This window comes from Anser anser (genome assembly GCF_964211835.1).
Source record: "Anser anser genome assembly, chromosome: 23".
Taxonomy (NCBI): domain Eukaryota; kingdom Metazoa; phylum Chordata; class Aves; order Anseriformes; family Anatidae; genus Anser; species Anser anser.
In genome coordinates, this window is record NC_139744.1 from 6,219,766 (window position 1) to 6,236,006 (window position 16,241).

Here is a 16,241-nt window from a genome sequence, read left to right on the forward strand (position 1 = left end):
CAGCTCAGTCCCCAAGGGGCTGGGGCCAGCCCAGCTCCTCCTGCATGGCACTGAGCACTGGGGGGACCCCAGCTCCCAGGGGTGCCCCTGCTCCCCCTGCTCCTTCCCAGCCCCGTCCTGTACCCAGGTCCCTCCAAGCCACTTTCGCTCAGGGGGTGCTTGGTCCCCGAGGGTGGCCCTGACCCACTCCCAGTGTCCCCCCAGCTCTGCCCGGCGCCCACGGCTCCTTCTCTCCACCAGACTGAATGTCACAGCTCCCGGGTCTGGCAGTGTGCAGGCTCCACCCTCCGCTCCCCCTCCCCACGCACAGGGCTGGATGCCAGGAGCAGCATGGGGGGGGACACCCAGCCTGGCACTGCCATGGCCCGGCCCCCAGCACCCTCTTATCTGCACCCCTCGGCGACCTGGGACCCCCCCAGCTGTGCCCAGGGGCATGCACTGGGGGGGCTGCAGAGTCCTCTTGCCTGCTCTTTGGATGCCGCTGAGCTGGAAACCTGATGTCCAAAGGCTTTGGGAAGTGGGGGTGCAGACAGGACTGGTCCAGGTTGGGGTGCAGGGGGCGTGCTGAGGGGCACGCTCCTCCCCAGCCAGCTCTGCCTGGAGCTAGAGAAGCCCCGAGGGGACGTCGTGGTGCTGGGGTGGTGCACACTCTCATGTGCAAACACATGCCCTGACACGCGTGTGCACGCCTGGATGGGTGCACGCACACAGTGCAGGGATGCTCCTTCAAGCCCTGCGTGCATGGGAGGCTCTGCAGGCAGCTGCCCATCCCGCCTGCTCACCTGCGTGGGCTGGGACACCCCCGATCCCCTTTCCAGAACGGGGAAAACCCCAGAAAGGGCTAGAAGATGGGTGTGTGGCTGGCAGCGGGCAGCTCTGCAGGATAAACTTAACCCTGCCCCATCCAAGCATGCTCAAAGTCCTTGGACAGGTCGCCTTATATTCCAGAAAGCTGCATGAAACCCCAGCAAAGTGCAAAACGGAGGGTTTTAATCTGGGCTGAGCTCATGATCTTGGTGCTTGGGTGCTACCAGGATGCTGGGTGCAGAGCAGAGCGGGTGGCACAAAATGCCCAGCGCAGCATCCCTGCCAGCCATGCCCTGGCACTTCTCCGTGGATATATATCTACAACTCAGCTCCATGCTGGAAAGCACCAACCCCTTTAGCACAGGGAATTTTGACCCAAACTTCACCACTTTTAGTGCTTTTAGAGCAAGGCAGGGGGCTAAGGGAGCTGTGCTGTCCCTTGTGCCAGGGCAGGATCAGGGGGAATGGCAAGCAGGTTCAGGAAAAGCTTTAGTGGAATAATTCACCTTGTCTTTCAAATAACTGCTATGTAATTCAAATACCCCTAAAAATGCAAATAAAGGAAATGGGCCCTTAATATTTAAAACCACTTGTACGACATTATTAGGAGTGACCGCCGCTGCTCTCACAGGCACAGAGCAGCAAAGGCTGAGCCTGCAGTTATATTGACACAAAAAGCCTCCGGGACCCGGCCAGACTCATTACCTTCTAATAGTTTCCAGCAAAATGCAAACACCCAATTTTAATCATTTAATTTTCCAACAGCACGTAAACAAGCAGTGGGAGGTTGCCTTGTCAGACACTGCTTTAACCAAATAAAATTATAACCGTTGCAAATAATCCCGGGCTGTGCTGGCGGAGATGGGGGCGACGGAGCAGGGTGAAGGCAGGCTGTGCCTGCTGGTCGTGGGGGCCCCAAGCCACACGTGTCCCCAAGCCACACGTGTCCCCACACGGCCGGCTTATTTGGTGCCATCTGGTGGCAAAGTCACCAGGGCTTGTCACTGGAGGGGAGCAGCCAAGTTTTGGAGGTGGCTGCTTTGGTCTGCAGGGTGGGAAGGAGCGGCTGAGGTTTGGGGGGGCTGCAGAGCACCCTTGTTGCATGCTGGGGGCTGTGCATTGCCCTTCCCCTCCCCAGGCAGCCCCCTCCTCCGCCCTTGCCAACAGCCTCGTGCTCAATTTTGGGCTCTGGGAGGAGCCAGCCAGTGATGGTGCTGAGTGAGACCACAGTGGCTGGATGATGGCTTGGAAGAGACCTCAGAACAAGACCTCCTGGAAAGGAAAGTGTTATTTTTTTGTAACTGGGCTTCAAAGTGAGATCCTTCCACCCAGTCATGCTCCCGGATCTGCAGAGCAGCCCCGAGAGGTGCGTGTGATGATGTGACATGGAGCACAGGGGACAGACACTGCTGAGCCCCCACTGCATGTGCTTGGTTTGTCCTGATGTGCAGTGACAAACCGGGTTTGGTCGGGTGGTTTAGTTGCCCAGTGCACAGGGGAGGATGCATTACCTCCATCTGGCTTCCTTTGTCTTCCATGAGTCTTAGGCAAGGCTGCTGCCCGCTGTCTGTTTCCTCATGTTGGGGGATTGTCCCAGCTGCGATTTGGGGCAGAATGAGGGACGTGCTGCATGCTGGCCGCCCTCCCCAGTCACCCCAGTTGTTGCTGCTGGGCTGTAGGGGAGCGCAGCCCATCCAGGCGTGGCACAGCGCCGCTCCCAGCCTGGTGCCATCCGTCACGCCCCAGCTCCCCATGTTCTGCTGCTCGGCTTGTTCACCAAAGCTTGTCGAAGCCGTGGTGCTTTGATTGCTTGCTTTGTGAGCACGGATTCGTGCAGAGAGCATTGGGCATCCCAGAGGGGCCGGATTGCCTTGCTTTTGCTCCAGATGCCTGGTGCAGCGTCTTCCCCTGCTTGCACCCAGCAGCAGGGGCACTGCTGGTGGAGCCCTCCCCTAAGCAGGGTATGGGGTTGAAGTCCTGTCCTCGGGCTTTAATTAGGGTGAAGATTTTGGTTTGGCTTTCCAGAACAAGAAATTCAGATTTACAGTAAAAGAAGGGCTCGGGAGCTGCCAAAAAGAGGGCTGCTAATAAAAACATCCACAAAGCATCCTCAAGGGTGTCTTGTGGCACATGTCTCAGCCTAGGGGTAGGCTTCATCAGGGTGGCTCTTACTGGGGACAGAGGTGTCCATCACTGCCAGAACTTTATTATCACCCACATGGCCATGAGCGCTCCTGCCCCAGCGCCGATCCCCGCAGCCCTAATTCTATGGCGCTGCACTTTAAAGACAGAGAGCCGGGCTGGCAGGCGTGGGTGGGCGCATGGTGCCTGCATCTCCTGCTGCCACCGATGCTCAGACCTCCTCTCTTCATGACAGATGTGCTGGGGGCCTTAAAAAGGGACGTGATGCAGTGACTGGCTGCAGATGAGCATTGGCCTGCCCAGAGCTGAGCCCCAGCCTCTGCCCTCTAACCTCTGCAGCGGTGCTGCACGGGGCGCGTCAGGGCTGGGGGTTGCACCAGACCCCCACTTGCGGACAAAGAGCAGTCAATAAGACCCCCAAAGGGGCTCAGGCTGCCCCAGAGAGGTCTGAGAACATTCACACCACGTCCCCTTGTTTTCCCACCGCAGCAGAAATTCTTCTTATGCTGCAAATGGCTCAGCCCTTTGCTCCAGTGCTCGAGTCCTTCCTACAGATGAGAACAATATTAGCACCGACAAGACGGATACCCGGGCTCTGCTCAGAGCACACCAGGCTCTGCCAGAAGCAGGGGGTAATCAGCATGGTAATTAAATGTGCAAATAATGTGAATTTGGGAGCTATAACAAAAGGCAGTGAAATAATCCAGCGGGGCCTGGAGAAATTAGGAGCACGGAGCAAAATGTAATGAAGCAGAAAATAGCCTGGCTAGAACCAAGGGCTGGGGGCTAAGGCAGCCGACCTCAGAGTGGGTGCTCCTGCCCATCTGGAGGTGTCTTGGTGCGGTTTTGGGGCAGGACAGGAGGTTTTGGTGAGATCTGTTCCTTCTTCATGAGCAGGGCTGGCTCCAGGCTGGGTTCCTGGGAAATGCTCCCAGACCTACATGCTAGGGACAGAGGGGACTTTGGATTTTATATTGATGAAATAATCACCCAGAAGGGCAGTCCCAGAGCCCACGGAGGTGGAGGAAAGATATCTGAGGACAGTTGGAGGTTGGGCCATTTGGGGAGAAAATTTCCTTGCAATGGGTTTGCATGCCAAGTTGGCAGGGGGCAGGGGTGTGGGGGGTGTACTGTGGCTGGTCACTGCAGAAGGGGGAAGTGGTCCATGGGGACCAGATCTGCGGTGGCACCTGCGTGATGCCCCCAGCAGCACTGTGCCTTGGTCATGCATGGGGGCACTCTGCCTCTGAGGACCAAGGGACATCCCATGGAGTGGAAGGACCTTCATCCTCCATCCACAGAGACCCCACAGCCGCGGCGTGCTGGCAGGGCGCTGCATCTGATGGCAGGCACTGATGCTGAGCCCTGCAGAGCTGAGCCTTCCCTGAGCACTGCCCAGACCCATCTCCCAGTGCTCCCACGTAGAAACCTGGCTGTGTTTGCTCCTCCAACCTGAGTCCCTGGTGCAGGTGAGAGCTCAGCCCTGCAGGGACACACTGCTGCTTTGCAGCTGCCTCCGGCCCCTCCAGCTGCTTTCTGCCAGTGCTTGACAGGACCTTTCAATACGTCCCAATCAAAGGGGTGGCATGCTGAGTGCAAGCCAGGCAGCCAGAGCTGCTCTGACAGGCAACTGCATCCCACCAGACCCCCCGTCCATGTTCTCCTGTTGGCTTTTACCTGCCTCCCACCCAGTGAGCAGATGGGAGCAGAGTCGTCTCCCACCTCCCACGACAACCGGCATTGATGGAGACCACAGGGCTGTGGGACCTGGGTATTTAGGAAAGCTTCCAAAAGCATGTGCCCGAAGCAGTGAGATGCTGCTGGTGGGAATGCAGTGGGGCTGAGCAGACATGCCACTGGGACCAGTGCTCCCCAGCCACTAGGACCAGTATACAGAGCTTGAATGAACCCACAACCCCAGTTCCCTGCAGGGACAATTGTCCTGCAGGCCCAGAAACACCATGGGGTGTGGGGTGGGGAGCACAAAACACCTCTGTCCCACCCCTTTGGTGGTGGGGGGTGTCCTGGAGATGTACAGTGGGGAAAAGCAGTGTGGGGACGCTGCTGTGGCTGCCAAACCTGCCGGAGGCTTTGTTTGGCCCCAGCAGCTATAGCAACAAGCCGGAGCTGCCGGCTGCAGTGCTGCTCGGCTGAGCCATGGAGGTCGGGGCAGCGGGGGACCCCAAGGGGGTCTGGGGGGACCCGGCGGCTGGGACCTACATCATCCCGCATGGGGTAAGCCCTGCAGAGCAGCTCTGCCTCTGGACAGAGGGGATAGTCAGGGTTTGCAAGGGTATGGTGGGGAAAATGGGCTGGGGTGGGAGGAGAGGGGATGGGGTGGTGGTTTTAGGTGGGCAGTGGGGTCTGGAGCTGCAATGCTGGTTTGTGATTTTATTTATTTATTTATTTATTTATTTATTTGTGAGATGTAAATGCCCCCTGCAAAAAGCAAAGTGCTCACTGTGCACCACGGGGCCGTGTCCCCAGGGCTGGGGGGAGGGCTTGCAGGACTGCACCCCTGGAAAAAGGGGGGTCAGTACAAGCCGACCCCTCCTTCAAGACCCTCCATCCCCAGGGCTTTCTTTCCCCTTCTGCCTTTCAGATCCCACCTGTGCCATGTCCCCACGGCGCTGTGCCGGTGTCCCAGCAGCCAGTGGTGATCCTCCAGCAGCTTCCTGGGACCCTCGCCCAGCCCACCAGAGCCCCACACCTGCGGGAAGGTGTGTGACCACAGGCATCTCATAGTCCCATGTTAAAACCATCTTAATTTCATCCTTTTATTTTTTTTCAGCCTCTTTAGGATGAGTGACACCTGGGGGGGCAGGGGGGAGGGCTGCAACCTCACAGGGCTGGCCACACCTTGACTTGATGGTGTCTTTGCCCTACAGGATGCAATTTTTGGTGGTTTTACCAAACTTGAAGTCAGGGCTGGCTTGGACCACACTGGGATGCTCCTGGGGGATGGTTTTTTTTGAGATCTCTTTCGGCAAAAAAAAAAAAAACACATTTTGTGAGCATCACCAGGGAAAGGCAGGGTGATACGGGATCTTTGGCCATTCTAGGTGGGACAGAGGGGGACATGTACCAGCTCCAGAGGGATTTTGGCTCCCAGGACAAATTATGACCAAAGCCATGCTGTGGGGAGGGGGAAGGCTGAGCTGTCTAAAAATACATGGAGGAAAGGGCATGCTCCAAATTGGTGTGGGAAGCTCATGCACAAAGCAGGGTCTTGGAGATCATCCTCCAGCAGGTTTGAAGGCACCTTGCAGGGGAACTTCATGCCTGCAGTAAACGGTGATGTTTCATTGGGGATGTGTCAATGTTTTAATGGGGGTGTTTTAAAGCCTCAGGCATCCAGCCAAGGGGACTCAGATGCTGACATGTACGTGCATGGCCACCTGGGTCTGAGCCCTGCTCAATAGGTACTTGCTCTGGGACTGGAGGAGGCATCAGTCCCTGTGGGGACTATGAGTCCCCAGGGGTCTCTGAGCTCCGAGCCCCCACGCACAATTCCATGCCCACTGCCCAGCTCTCTGGCAGTGCTTCCCCGGTGCCAAGGAAGGATTTGCCAAGCCCTGAACACTGCCAGGACCGCAGCAATTCTCCTCCGAATGGGCGGAAAGTCTGCTGCCTCCAGCACCGCTAATCACCTTTTGTGAGCAGCCTTCGTCAAGCCAGACCAGATGTTTAATCACATTTGCAAATAAGGAAAGGCTTAACTATGTCTATTTTAAAGCTTTATCCAAGCAAAATAATTTTTAAATGCCATGTAGGCCTTCCAAATTGGGCCGTGGGGCAGTCTGGCTTGGCTCCTGGTACTTGGCATAGGGACAAGCTGTGGTGCCACCCCATCCCAGCAGGGACCCTATGGGGGCTGCATCCACACCGCTCAGCCAGTGGCTGTGTTTCCCATGCCCTCGCTCTAATCCCTCTCTGACGCAGAGCCCCTTACTCTCCGGCAGATTTAATCGAGTTGATGATGATTCAAAACTCCCAAATGTACCAGGTGGTGATGAACAGTCTGGCCGTGTCAGCATTGACGTCCTTCGGGTTCGGACCATCTCCAGCTGCTGCCCAGGTACGGGGCAAGGAGGATGGATAGCACCTGGGTCCCATTTCATAGCAGCATGGGACCCCTGAAGTGCAGCTGCTGGGTGTTCACAGCCCTCTGCAGCTCCTGGGGGGTCTGGGGCTCTTTGGGCTGGTTTGACCCCCAGCACGGATCATATCCAGGCTTCTTGGAGGGGATTTAGTGCAGCTGGGAAGAACCGAGGTCCACCAGGCGTGGGCAGGGTGCAGGACTGGGCTGAGCAGCAAGGCTGAGCACTGCTCATTAGGCAGAACAGCTCTGCGAGGGCGTTCATTTGAAAGTCCATCTCGAACCAAAATTACATGAAACATCTCATCTCCATGGGGGGAAACAAATGCCGCTTTCTTGGTGGGATGTGGGCAGCTGCCTTGCTCACTGCCAGCTGGCATCTTTCATGCACGTACTCCCAGTACCCACCGATTCACTATACTGGGGGAGACTGGACCCTGCATGTGGCTGCTCAATGCTCAGATGCTGTGGGCAGCATTTTGGGGTCCTGTCTCAGGTAGCAATGCCCCTGTATTGTTTCTCCGTGTGGAACCTCATGGAGCTCAGGCAGGAGAAGTGCTGAGGGGGCTCCCGGCCGGGAAGCGGCTCTGCAGGAAAGGCCCTGGGGTCCTGGGGGGCCCCAAGCTGAGCAGGAGCCAGCAGCGGGCCCTGCAGCAAGGAAAGCTGGTGGTGGCCCGAGCTGCACCAGGTGAAGGACCGCCTGCAGGCAGAGGGAGGGGATCCTGCCCCTCTGCTCCTCGCTGCTGGGCCCCTGGCACCTGAGAGGCCAGGCAGGCTGCAGAGAGCCCAGGGGAGGGCCACGAAAGTGGGGGCGCCGGAGCAGCTCTGCTGGGAGGAGAGAATGCGGGAGCTGGGGCTGCTCGGCCTGGAGGGGAGGCTGCGGGGGATCCCGGCCGTGCCCGTAAATCCCCGCGGGGAGGACGGAGCCGGGCCCAAGGGCACCGGGCACGAAGCGGGGCCCGGGAGGTGCCCTCTGACCGCCGGGAGGCGCTTCTGTGCCCTGGCGGTGGCGGAGCTGGCACAGGAGAGGCTGTGGGGGCTCCTCCTGGGAGACCTCCAGAAGCCGCCAGGACCTGGCCCTGGGCACCCCGCTCTGGGCACCCCAGCTGGAGCAGGGGCTGGAGCAGTTGGTTTCCCAAGGTCCCAACCTCAATCGCTCTGTGACTCTGATCCTGTCTTGGGGAGCCCGAGGAAGACAGCTGCTGAGATAGGCCCAGAATCTCTTTGCCTTTTGTTCCTCCCCACAGCCACTCATGGTGCCTTTGCAGACCGGAGAGGAAGAGGAGGCCATGGTTTTCCACCACCACTACGTCCCCTACGCCGGTCCCACTCCCATCCTGGCATGGCCAGTCCCGGCTGGGGCTGGGGGACCGGTGGTCATGCGCTACCAGGACACGGCAGAGGAGGACGGGGAGCCGTGAGTAGCAAGGGTGCTGCTTTGTGTGTACATGTCCTGCAGCCCCTGGTGTGACAGCACCTCTGGCACCAGATGGGACACAGAGGGCTGGCATTTACTCCTGTCCTTGGTCCTTTCCACCAGCGCAGTGCCACCTCCTCCACCCCCCAGTGCCACAGGGACCGTAGGAGCCAATGTCCCACCATCATCAGGTGAGGACAAGTTCTCCCCGTAGCACCTACCTTCAATGGGAGATGTCCCCAGGCATACATCAACCTTCCCACATATCGCAACGAGGGCTGAGCCCTTCCTGCTCCCTCCCTCTGTCCAAGCCCTAACACGCCCTCCAGGCCCTGCTTTCTCTCTGCAGAGTACTACGACATGCTGGAGCAGCGGCAGTGAGCTCCCTGCACCCTGAGGTGGCTTCTCCTGCACGTCCCTGGCCTCCACCCCAGAAGATCTTGTGTGTGCCGAGAGTGGGTGCCCTATGGTACTGACAGTTTTGGGGTGGCCCACAGGGAGGAGGACAACGTGCCCAGCAAAATGCATCAAAATAGTACATTTTGCTGGGCATGTTGTCCTCCTCCCTGTGAGCCACCCCAAGGCACTGGGTGTCACGAAGCCCATCACCAAACCCAGGTGACTGCATAAGAGGGACAAGCTCCAGTTCAGTGGTGACATCCCAGTCCCAGCTGAACAATGTGTCCTTGCCAAGCCACGAGGGCCCTGCGGTGCTCGGCACCATGCTGTGTCCCCATGGGACATGCTGGCATCCGCGGGGTGGGGTTGTGCCAGCCCAGGTGTCCCTTCAGCTCCCAATGCAGCACATTGCCTGTAATTAATTTGCTTTGTTAAGAAAGCGCCCTGCTGTCACTAATTAAGCATCTGTAATTACCCAGGCTTCTGGCTCTGTGCCTGAGCATAGGGCTTCCTCCAAGCAGCAGGGGTGAGGGGGGGCTGTGAGCCTCTTGCACCCAAAGGAAGGGGAATACCAGTGCCTGATGCTCTTGGCCGAGCATAGCATGGGCAGGGCTGGATATGGCCAAGTGCTGTTCCCACAACGGGAACACACAGTTCCACAGCTCCCACACTGTTCCACACAGTGCTGGCCCAGTGCTCATCCCAGTAAGGGATCCATCCTCTAGAGGGCTCCTGGTTGAGTGAGTGTGGGGTTCCCCAGGGCTTGGTTTCCTCCCTGTTTGGGTAAAAAGGTGGGGGGCGTGTGTGCAGGCGTATTATGGGTGCTGGGAGCTGGTCTCTGCCTCTGCCACCTCCCCATCCCTGCTGCAGGGTTCACAGCTCTGCTCTGATGCCACCAGGATGGGTGGGCTGGTGGGGCTATGGGGTTCTGATGAGGGCTGTGGAGTTCCATGCAGCCAGCAGCATTACAGCCTGGTTATCAGGAGGCTCCGCATTAGGAGCTCCTAGTAGGAGACTCTAGGGCTGGGGGTTAAGTGGAGCTGAGAGCACGCAGAAAGATAGTATCCAGGCAGTTCACCCTGAAATCCCCTCTTTCTGCCGCTACTGGGTAATGAGGACCACCCTGTCTCTATTTTGGGGTCCCTATGGAAGGGAGGGCTCATGCTCCCCCTGCCCAGGACCGAGCCATGCTCTGCCACAGACGGATCTTCCTCTGCAGCGAGGCTCAGCCTGGCTCCTGCTGAAGCTGTGGGAGAGGCTAGCAGGGTTGGCCCCAGTGTGGAGTGAAGGAGCCGCGTTGGGTTGGGCATGAAGGCACATCTCCCTTGCGTGGGAGTACCCTGAGATACTATAAGACCGACTGGGTAGAGCAGGAGAGGAGACCGTCCTGGGGCACTTCTAGCTGCCAGCACAGGGAGCATGGCACGGCCAGGAGCAGGAAGGCGTCTGCTTGTTCCCATGCTACCGGAGGTGGGGAGAGGGTGTGGGTGGAAGCAGCTGCTGTGGGAGCAGAGCAGGGTGATTTTGTTGAAGGTATGTCATGTCAGAGAAGGTTTGGGGCCACTGGGTGCGACCCAGGAGATGCGATGCTGGGGTTGTTACGGGAAGGCACGAGCAGAGCCCTCTGACCCAAGGACTGGAGGAACCAACGGGTCTGGGCAGCAGCGCACGGATGGAGCAGTGGGGCTGTGAGCTCCCAGATAAGAGATGCTGGTGGCTGAGCTGGCTGACACCAAGCCAGAATCATCTCTGCGATGTCAGAACACTGCTTTTGAAAAGCAAGACCAGAGTTTCCAGACTTCCGCAGCCCAGGAATGGGCTTGAATCTTGCGTGCCTGGTGTGACAGCAAGTGAGCAGGAGGAGAGGCTAATTACACTCCTGTGCACGCAGACTGCACTGCCATAAACACCTAATGCAACGCAGCCCCTGGCTGCCAGCTGGGGTGGGGGCTGGCAAGCCTGCATGGGGAGCAGCCGGGTATGCTCCAGTGGCCTGATAATCTGCAGTGTGGGTCCTGATGGTGCTGGGGAACTGCGGCCAGCCTCGCTGGGGTGGTGGGTATGGACCGGAGCTGCTCCTGTTATCAGGAGGATTTCAGGGGTGACCCCAAGAGGTGCCCCCAGCGTGAGCACTTTAATAAGCAGCTGAGCTGATTGCATCAAGTCAGAAGCATTGCAATAGGCACATCCCAGCTGTGACTCCATGGATGACCCAGGGTCTATGGTGTTGACTCACCTCCGCTCTCCACCCTCGGCCGGTGAGCCTGCCTCCCACCTCTGCCAGTCCATACTCAAGCCTCTGCACGGGGCGAGCAGCACACAACTCCTTCCCCGGGACCAGCCCACGCGCCCACATGTGGCTCTGCTGATACCCTGGTGTCTCCTGCCGTGCTCCTGGCAGCCCTGTCCTCCTCCCCAGCTCCTGGGGACGCGGGCTAAGCTCTCCAGCACCCTCGCGCCCAGGCGGCACGATGGAGGCTGTCCTGCTCCAGGGGCTGCTGCTCCTCCTCTTCTTCGTTGCCCTGCTGCTCTACCAGCACAATGCCACCTTCAACTACTTCTGCAAGGTGGCCTTCTTTAACTGCTGGGTTGTGGCCATGGCCACTCTCCTCTCCCCCTTGGCGGCTCTTCGGGGACGCTCCGTGGAGAACATGAAGTGAGTACGGCTTGGGGTTGTTCTTCCACCGCTGCGACATCTGGGGCTTGGCGGTGATGGAGGAATTTGGAGGTCTTGTGGACCTGCTCTTTCCTGCCCAGGCTGTACCCAGAGCCGGGACTATATGGTGTGTCTGCGCAGTGAGGCTGAGTCAAGCCCTGGAGGCACGGTGAGAGCTGTGGCCACATCCCTGTGGCAAGGAAGGGTGCATCTGCATCTTGTGGTGTGGTGGAGGGGTGCTGGCCAAGGCAAGGGAGGGTTACAGTGCAATGGGGTGGCCACCTGGCTTTGGACTAGCTGGCCCCCGGAGGATGAAATCGTTTACAAGGGATCCTTCTTGGCTGTTGCAGCGTTGGGCCATCAGATGGGGAGGCTGGCAAGGGTTCGAAGCGCTGTCATTAGCAGGATACAAACACACACCCACGCCTGCCTCCTTGGCAGTGCAGCCACGTCCTGTTCAGGGGACTGCGCTTTGGCAGAGGGACTGCGGGATTCCTCGGTGCCATTAGCACTGGCACAGCGCTGCCGCGTGCCGGTGAGCCGTGCCGGTGCTGCCCCGCAGCAGAGGGGAGGCTCGGCCGAGCTGGGGGTGGTGGCGGCTGCGATAGCATCTCTGAGCACGAGAGGAAGGTCTGGCTGCTTCCAGGGTGTCGCAATCCTGGTGCTGGATTCCTGGGCACGATAGCATACCAGAAGGGATGTAATTGTGTCAGAGTGCAAGAAGTCTGAGGCTGTGCAATCTGGCAAGCTTGAGCCATCGAGTGTGGGCGCTGAGAGATTTCAGGCCCTCGGCAGGAGTGTGGTCAGAGGTTTGATGTTATCAGTCCCCTTGTGCAGACGCTCTCATCCTGTCTGTGCGGAAATGCTGTACACACATGCACATATCCAGAGGTGCTTTGAGCACTGGGGCAAAAGCTTCCAGCTTAGAGGAACTCCCCGGCGTGACGCAGTCCTGAGTCACCAGTGCCGTACCTTGTCCCACCGACACCTCACAGCCGTCCTCCACCAGAGCAGCACGCCCTGCTCCGCCTCCTCTTCAGCCTCCAAATCACAAAGCCTCCGGCTTGGAGCAGGTTCCTGTCATTAATCCTGGCTTTGGGGCATTGCCACAAGTGTTTTGCTTCTCCGCAGGCACAGGGATTGCTGTGCTTAGGTCTCCCAAAAGCTCAGTCCTCTGGCGCAATGGCCCTACCAGGCACTGTGAATTTCCCTGTGAATTTCCCCATGAATTTCCCCTGCCTCCTCACTCCTCCCAAATCTCTTCTCCCGCCTGCCTGGTCCCCAGCTCCTGCTGACCGCCCTGTCCCCTGTGGGTTCTCTGGGAACAATCACTGATAGATGTGAGGTCCCTGGCATGGATGCTCTCCATGCTATGGGTTAGAAAGTGCCCCATTTCAACACTGTTGGAATGAAAGTGTACCGGGCTTTATTTCCTCCTTGGGTGCTGCAATCCCCATTGCTCCATCATCCCTTCATTCCTCTTGTTGTTCTCACACTGACTGTCACCCTTCATCAGCATTGCCATCCTGGTGTCACCCTTCCTGTCCAACCCTTTCTGGTGACGCAGCTCTTCCTTGTTTCCTGTCCATCCGTGTGGATGAGAAACCTCCATCCCTTTCTGACGCTGCAGGACTACTGAAGCTATTCTGAGTTGCTCTAATGAACGAAGCTGAGTTGCTTCCTGCCTTTTTTTTCCTCTGCTCTTGGCAAAGCCTCCTCCGCCTCCACGCGTGGTGCTGGCAGCGCTGCCCAGTGGCTGTTCCCCAGCAGCAGCCCTGCCGACCTCTCTGTCCCCAGGCTGTTCCCTGCAGTGCTCCCCCAGCCATTGCTCGGCACATCTCGCTGCGACCCACCACCCACAGGAGGCAGTGGCCATGCAAGCTGTGAGCCTGGGGCTGGGGTTCCTGCCCGAGGTGCACGTGCTGGAGCCTCACGGTGAGGCTCGCCCAGTCAGAGGCTGTTGTCCTCACTGGGATGCGATGATTCACACCGCAGCTGCAAGCATTCCCATCCCATCCTACCCCTTCCCATCTCACTTTTTCTTCTTCCCTGGACGTCAGCCCTCCAAGGAACTTGTTATTTCTCCCACCTGCTCGTGGTGGCTACTCTTCGTGGCTCAAAGCCACACTTTCTATTACTGAGGCAGCGACTGCTCTCACCTTGGGGATGGCTACAGATGTGCTTACAAGAGCAAACCACCACACAGGATTGCTGAGACTGGGAACAGACACACCTTGGGACACGCTATTTGCTCGTATGGACCAGCTCTAGCTGGTCCGTTTTGCACCTTGCTCCTGCGTGACTGTGAAGGGCTGGAAGAAATCCAGCAGCCCCTCTCTGTGTTGATCTGCTCCCCACGTGTGTTCCTCTGCCCTAGGCTCCTGCGCGCTGCGATCCGGCCCCTCAAGCACCTGTATGGCATCAAGATGCAGGTGCGGGGCTCTGAGCATCTGAATACCGAGGAGCCCTACGTGATAGTTTGCAACCACCAAGCTTCCCTTGACCTCATGGGTAAGTGCAGGGCAGAGGAGGGACTCGTCGCTGCCTGGGCAGCCTTTGGGTTTCTGCAGGGCTGGACCAGCCTCGTGCCGGGGTGTTCCAGCGAGGCCAGCACCAGGATTTGTACAGGAAGTGTGGGGTAGAGAAGCTGGTGAGGCAGGAGCTCGGGGCTGCAAGGAGAAGGGAGGAAGATGCTGGGTCACTGCAGCCGCAGCCTGGTTGGTCATGGGAGCCACCAGGCAGGGACTGATTGTTTCTTCTCTCATCTCTCCTCCAGGCATGGTGGAAGTGATCCCCGACCGCTGCGTGCCCATCGCCAAGAAGGAGCTCATATACATGGGCACTGTGGGGTGGGCCTGCTGGCTCAGCGGCATCATCTTCATTGACCGCCACAAGAGGGGAGATGCCATCGATGTCATCTCCCAGACGGCCAAGACCATACGGCGTGAAAATGTGAGGGGACCGGCAGTGGGAGCAGTTGAGGAGGAGAAACACAGGGGGGTGCAGTGGGAGGCATGGGGGGGCACCAACATAGCGGGGGGCGGGGTGCACCGGTCTTGGGCCAGGGGACCTCTGGGGTCCATGTTTGCATCCCTCCCTGTCCTGTGTAGCTCCGAGTGCTGATTTTCCCCGAAGGCACCAGGAACCAGGACAAATCCATGCTGCCCTTCAAGCGCGGGGCTTTTCACTTGGCTGTGCAGGCTCAGGTAAGGCCATTGTTCTCCTCCACCCACCCTTGGCAGAGAGGGATGGGCACACACCCTGGGGCAGGAGGATGGGGGACATTAGGGTCTTCTGGGGTCTGCAGGGCCCAGGGAGGTGGCAGGGACCTGCTGAAGCCCAGGGCACAGCAGGAGCTGGAGTCTGTATGGAGGACACCCCTGACCCACCATCTCCTGCAGGTTCCCATTTTCCCCATTGTGATCTCCCCGTACTGGGACTTCTTCAGCTCCAAGGATAAGAAATTCACCTCTGGTAAGTGGAAAACAAGAAGCCCTGATGCTGGAGGGAAAATTTGGTGGTGGGGATGGGGCCCGCAGGGGATGGAGGTCTCTGGGAGACATGTGGGGAGGCAGCCAGTGGTGGAGGATGCTGGTGGGAAGACCTTGCTCCTGGGGGGTTTGTCCAGCAGCCTCCTTGGCCTTTCCCCTCTCTCTCCAGGGACATGTACCATCCAAGTCCTCCCCAAGATAGAAACCCATGGCCTGAGCCCGAAGGATGTCCCCGAGCTAACAGAGACCATCCGCAAAGCCATGGTTGATGTCTTCTCTGAGATGGCTGCAAATCAGCGGGGGGACCAGCGCGCTGAGCACCCTCTGCTCCCGTGCTCTACTGGGGCCACCAAGGGGACTGGCAGCCCACGGCACAAGGGCGACACAGCTGGGACCAGTGATTAGGCAAAGGAACAGAACCCCTTGGGGCGTCGGGGAGGTGGCACAGTCACAGGCTGGGCCACGCTGTCCCCCTGTCCCTTGTAGATGTGCCTGCCGGGCTTGCAGCAGGATGGTGCCCTGGTGCAAAGGGAAGCAGAGCAGGGTGGGAGGCAGCGCTGAAAACAGAGCAAGGTGCCCCAGAAACCCCTTGCAATGATGTGTGTCTCCCCCAGACCTGGTGCTGTGCAGCCGGCCCAGCCTGTGGGCTCCATCCGGTGGGATGGATACTGCCCACGCAAGGGGCGAAGGGCTGGGTGTGCCAGGTAGAGCTCACTGCACCGTTCTCCGTCCCTCATGGTGTGGTTCACCCGTGGGCTTGTTCAGTTGCTTCCTGCCAGGGGAAGCTGCAAGCCATGGTCCTACTGGCAGCGCTGTCCTCGTGCAGCCATCGTGGGGAGGGTGCAGAGCACACGGTGTGGCTGGGGGGGACGGGAGGAACGTGGGGAGGGGGATATTGCCACGTGGGAAGAGCAACCTCGATGCAGAGGACGGTGCAAGATTAAAGAGTCCACAGCTGGTTTCTGTGCATGGTGCCTGAGCCTGCGGGGAGAGGGCACGGTGTGGGGGGGGCTCCGTCTCCTTACGGCCATGCTGCACGCATAGCACCCCTACGGACACCACGGCTTCTCCTGGGGATATTGCTCCGGACGGGGCGAGGAGCACGTGGCAGGGTGGGAGTTAAACGGGGTCTGTCCCCGTGCCGTGGGGGTGAGCAGTACATGCACAGGAGGGGCACCAATGAAGTTTACAAAGGAGGAAGGCCTGGACCATGCCCACCTGGAGCAGGAG

At 58.8% G+C, this 16,241-nt stretch overlaps 2 protein-coding genes across 9 annotated transcripts; both read left to right on the forward strand.

Moving 5' to 3' along the window:
- Positions 1 to 4,770: 4,770 nt before the first annotated feature.
- On the forward strand, positions 4,771 to 9,338 carry PRR29 (proline rich 29). Of its 8 annotated transcripts, none has more exons than XM_083809511.1 (6): positions 4,771 to 5,184; positions 5,552 to 5,669; positions 6,956 to 7,027; positions 8,296 to 8,465; positions 8,594 to 8,656; positions 8,795 to 8,931. In XM_083809511.1, exons 1-5 carry the CDS (start codon positions 5,107 to 5,109, stop codon positions 8,630 to 8,632), a joined length of 477 nt encoding a protein of 158 aa, XP_083665637.1. In that variant the 5' UTR covers positions 4,771 to 5,106; the 3' UTR covers positions 8,633 to 8,656; positions 8,795 to 8,931. The 8 variants fall into 8 exon arrangements, with proteins under 8 accessions (XP_083665637.1, XP_083665636.1, XP_083665635.1 ...); XM_083809510.1 differs by having other exon boundaries at positions 4,774 to 5,184; positions 8,815 to 8,951; XM_083809509.1 differs by having other exon boundaries at positions 4,782 to 5,184; positions 8,589 to 8,656; positions 8,795 to 9,338.
- Positions 9,339 to 9,490: 152 nt separating this feature from the next.
- On the forward strand, positions 9,491 to 15,970 carry LOC310885769 (1-acyl-sn-glycerol-3-phosphate acyltransferase alpha-like). Its single transcript, XM_083809503.1, has 6 exons — positions 9,491 to 11,520; positions 13,898 to 14,031; positions 14,297 to 14,472; positions 14,631 to 14,726; positions 14,922 to 14,994; positions 15,181 to 15,970. Exons 1-6 carry the CDS (start codon positions 11,336 to 11,338, stop codon positions 15,414 to 15,416), a joined length of 900 nt encoding a protein of 299 aa, XP_083665629.1. The 5' UTR covers positions 9,491 to 11,335; the 3' UTR covers positions 15,417 to 15,970.
- Positions 15,971 to 16,241: the final 271 nt, after the last annotated feature.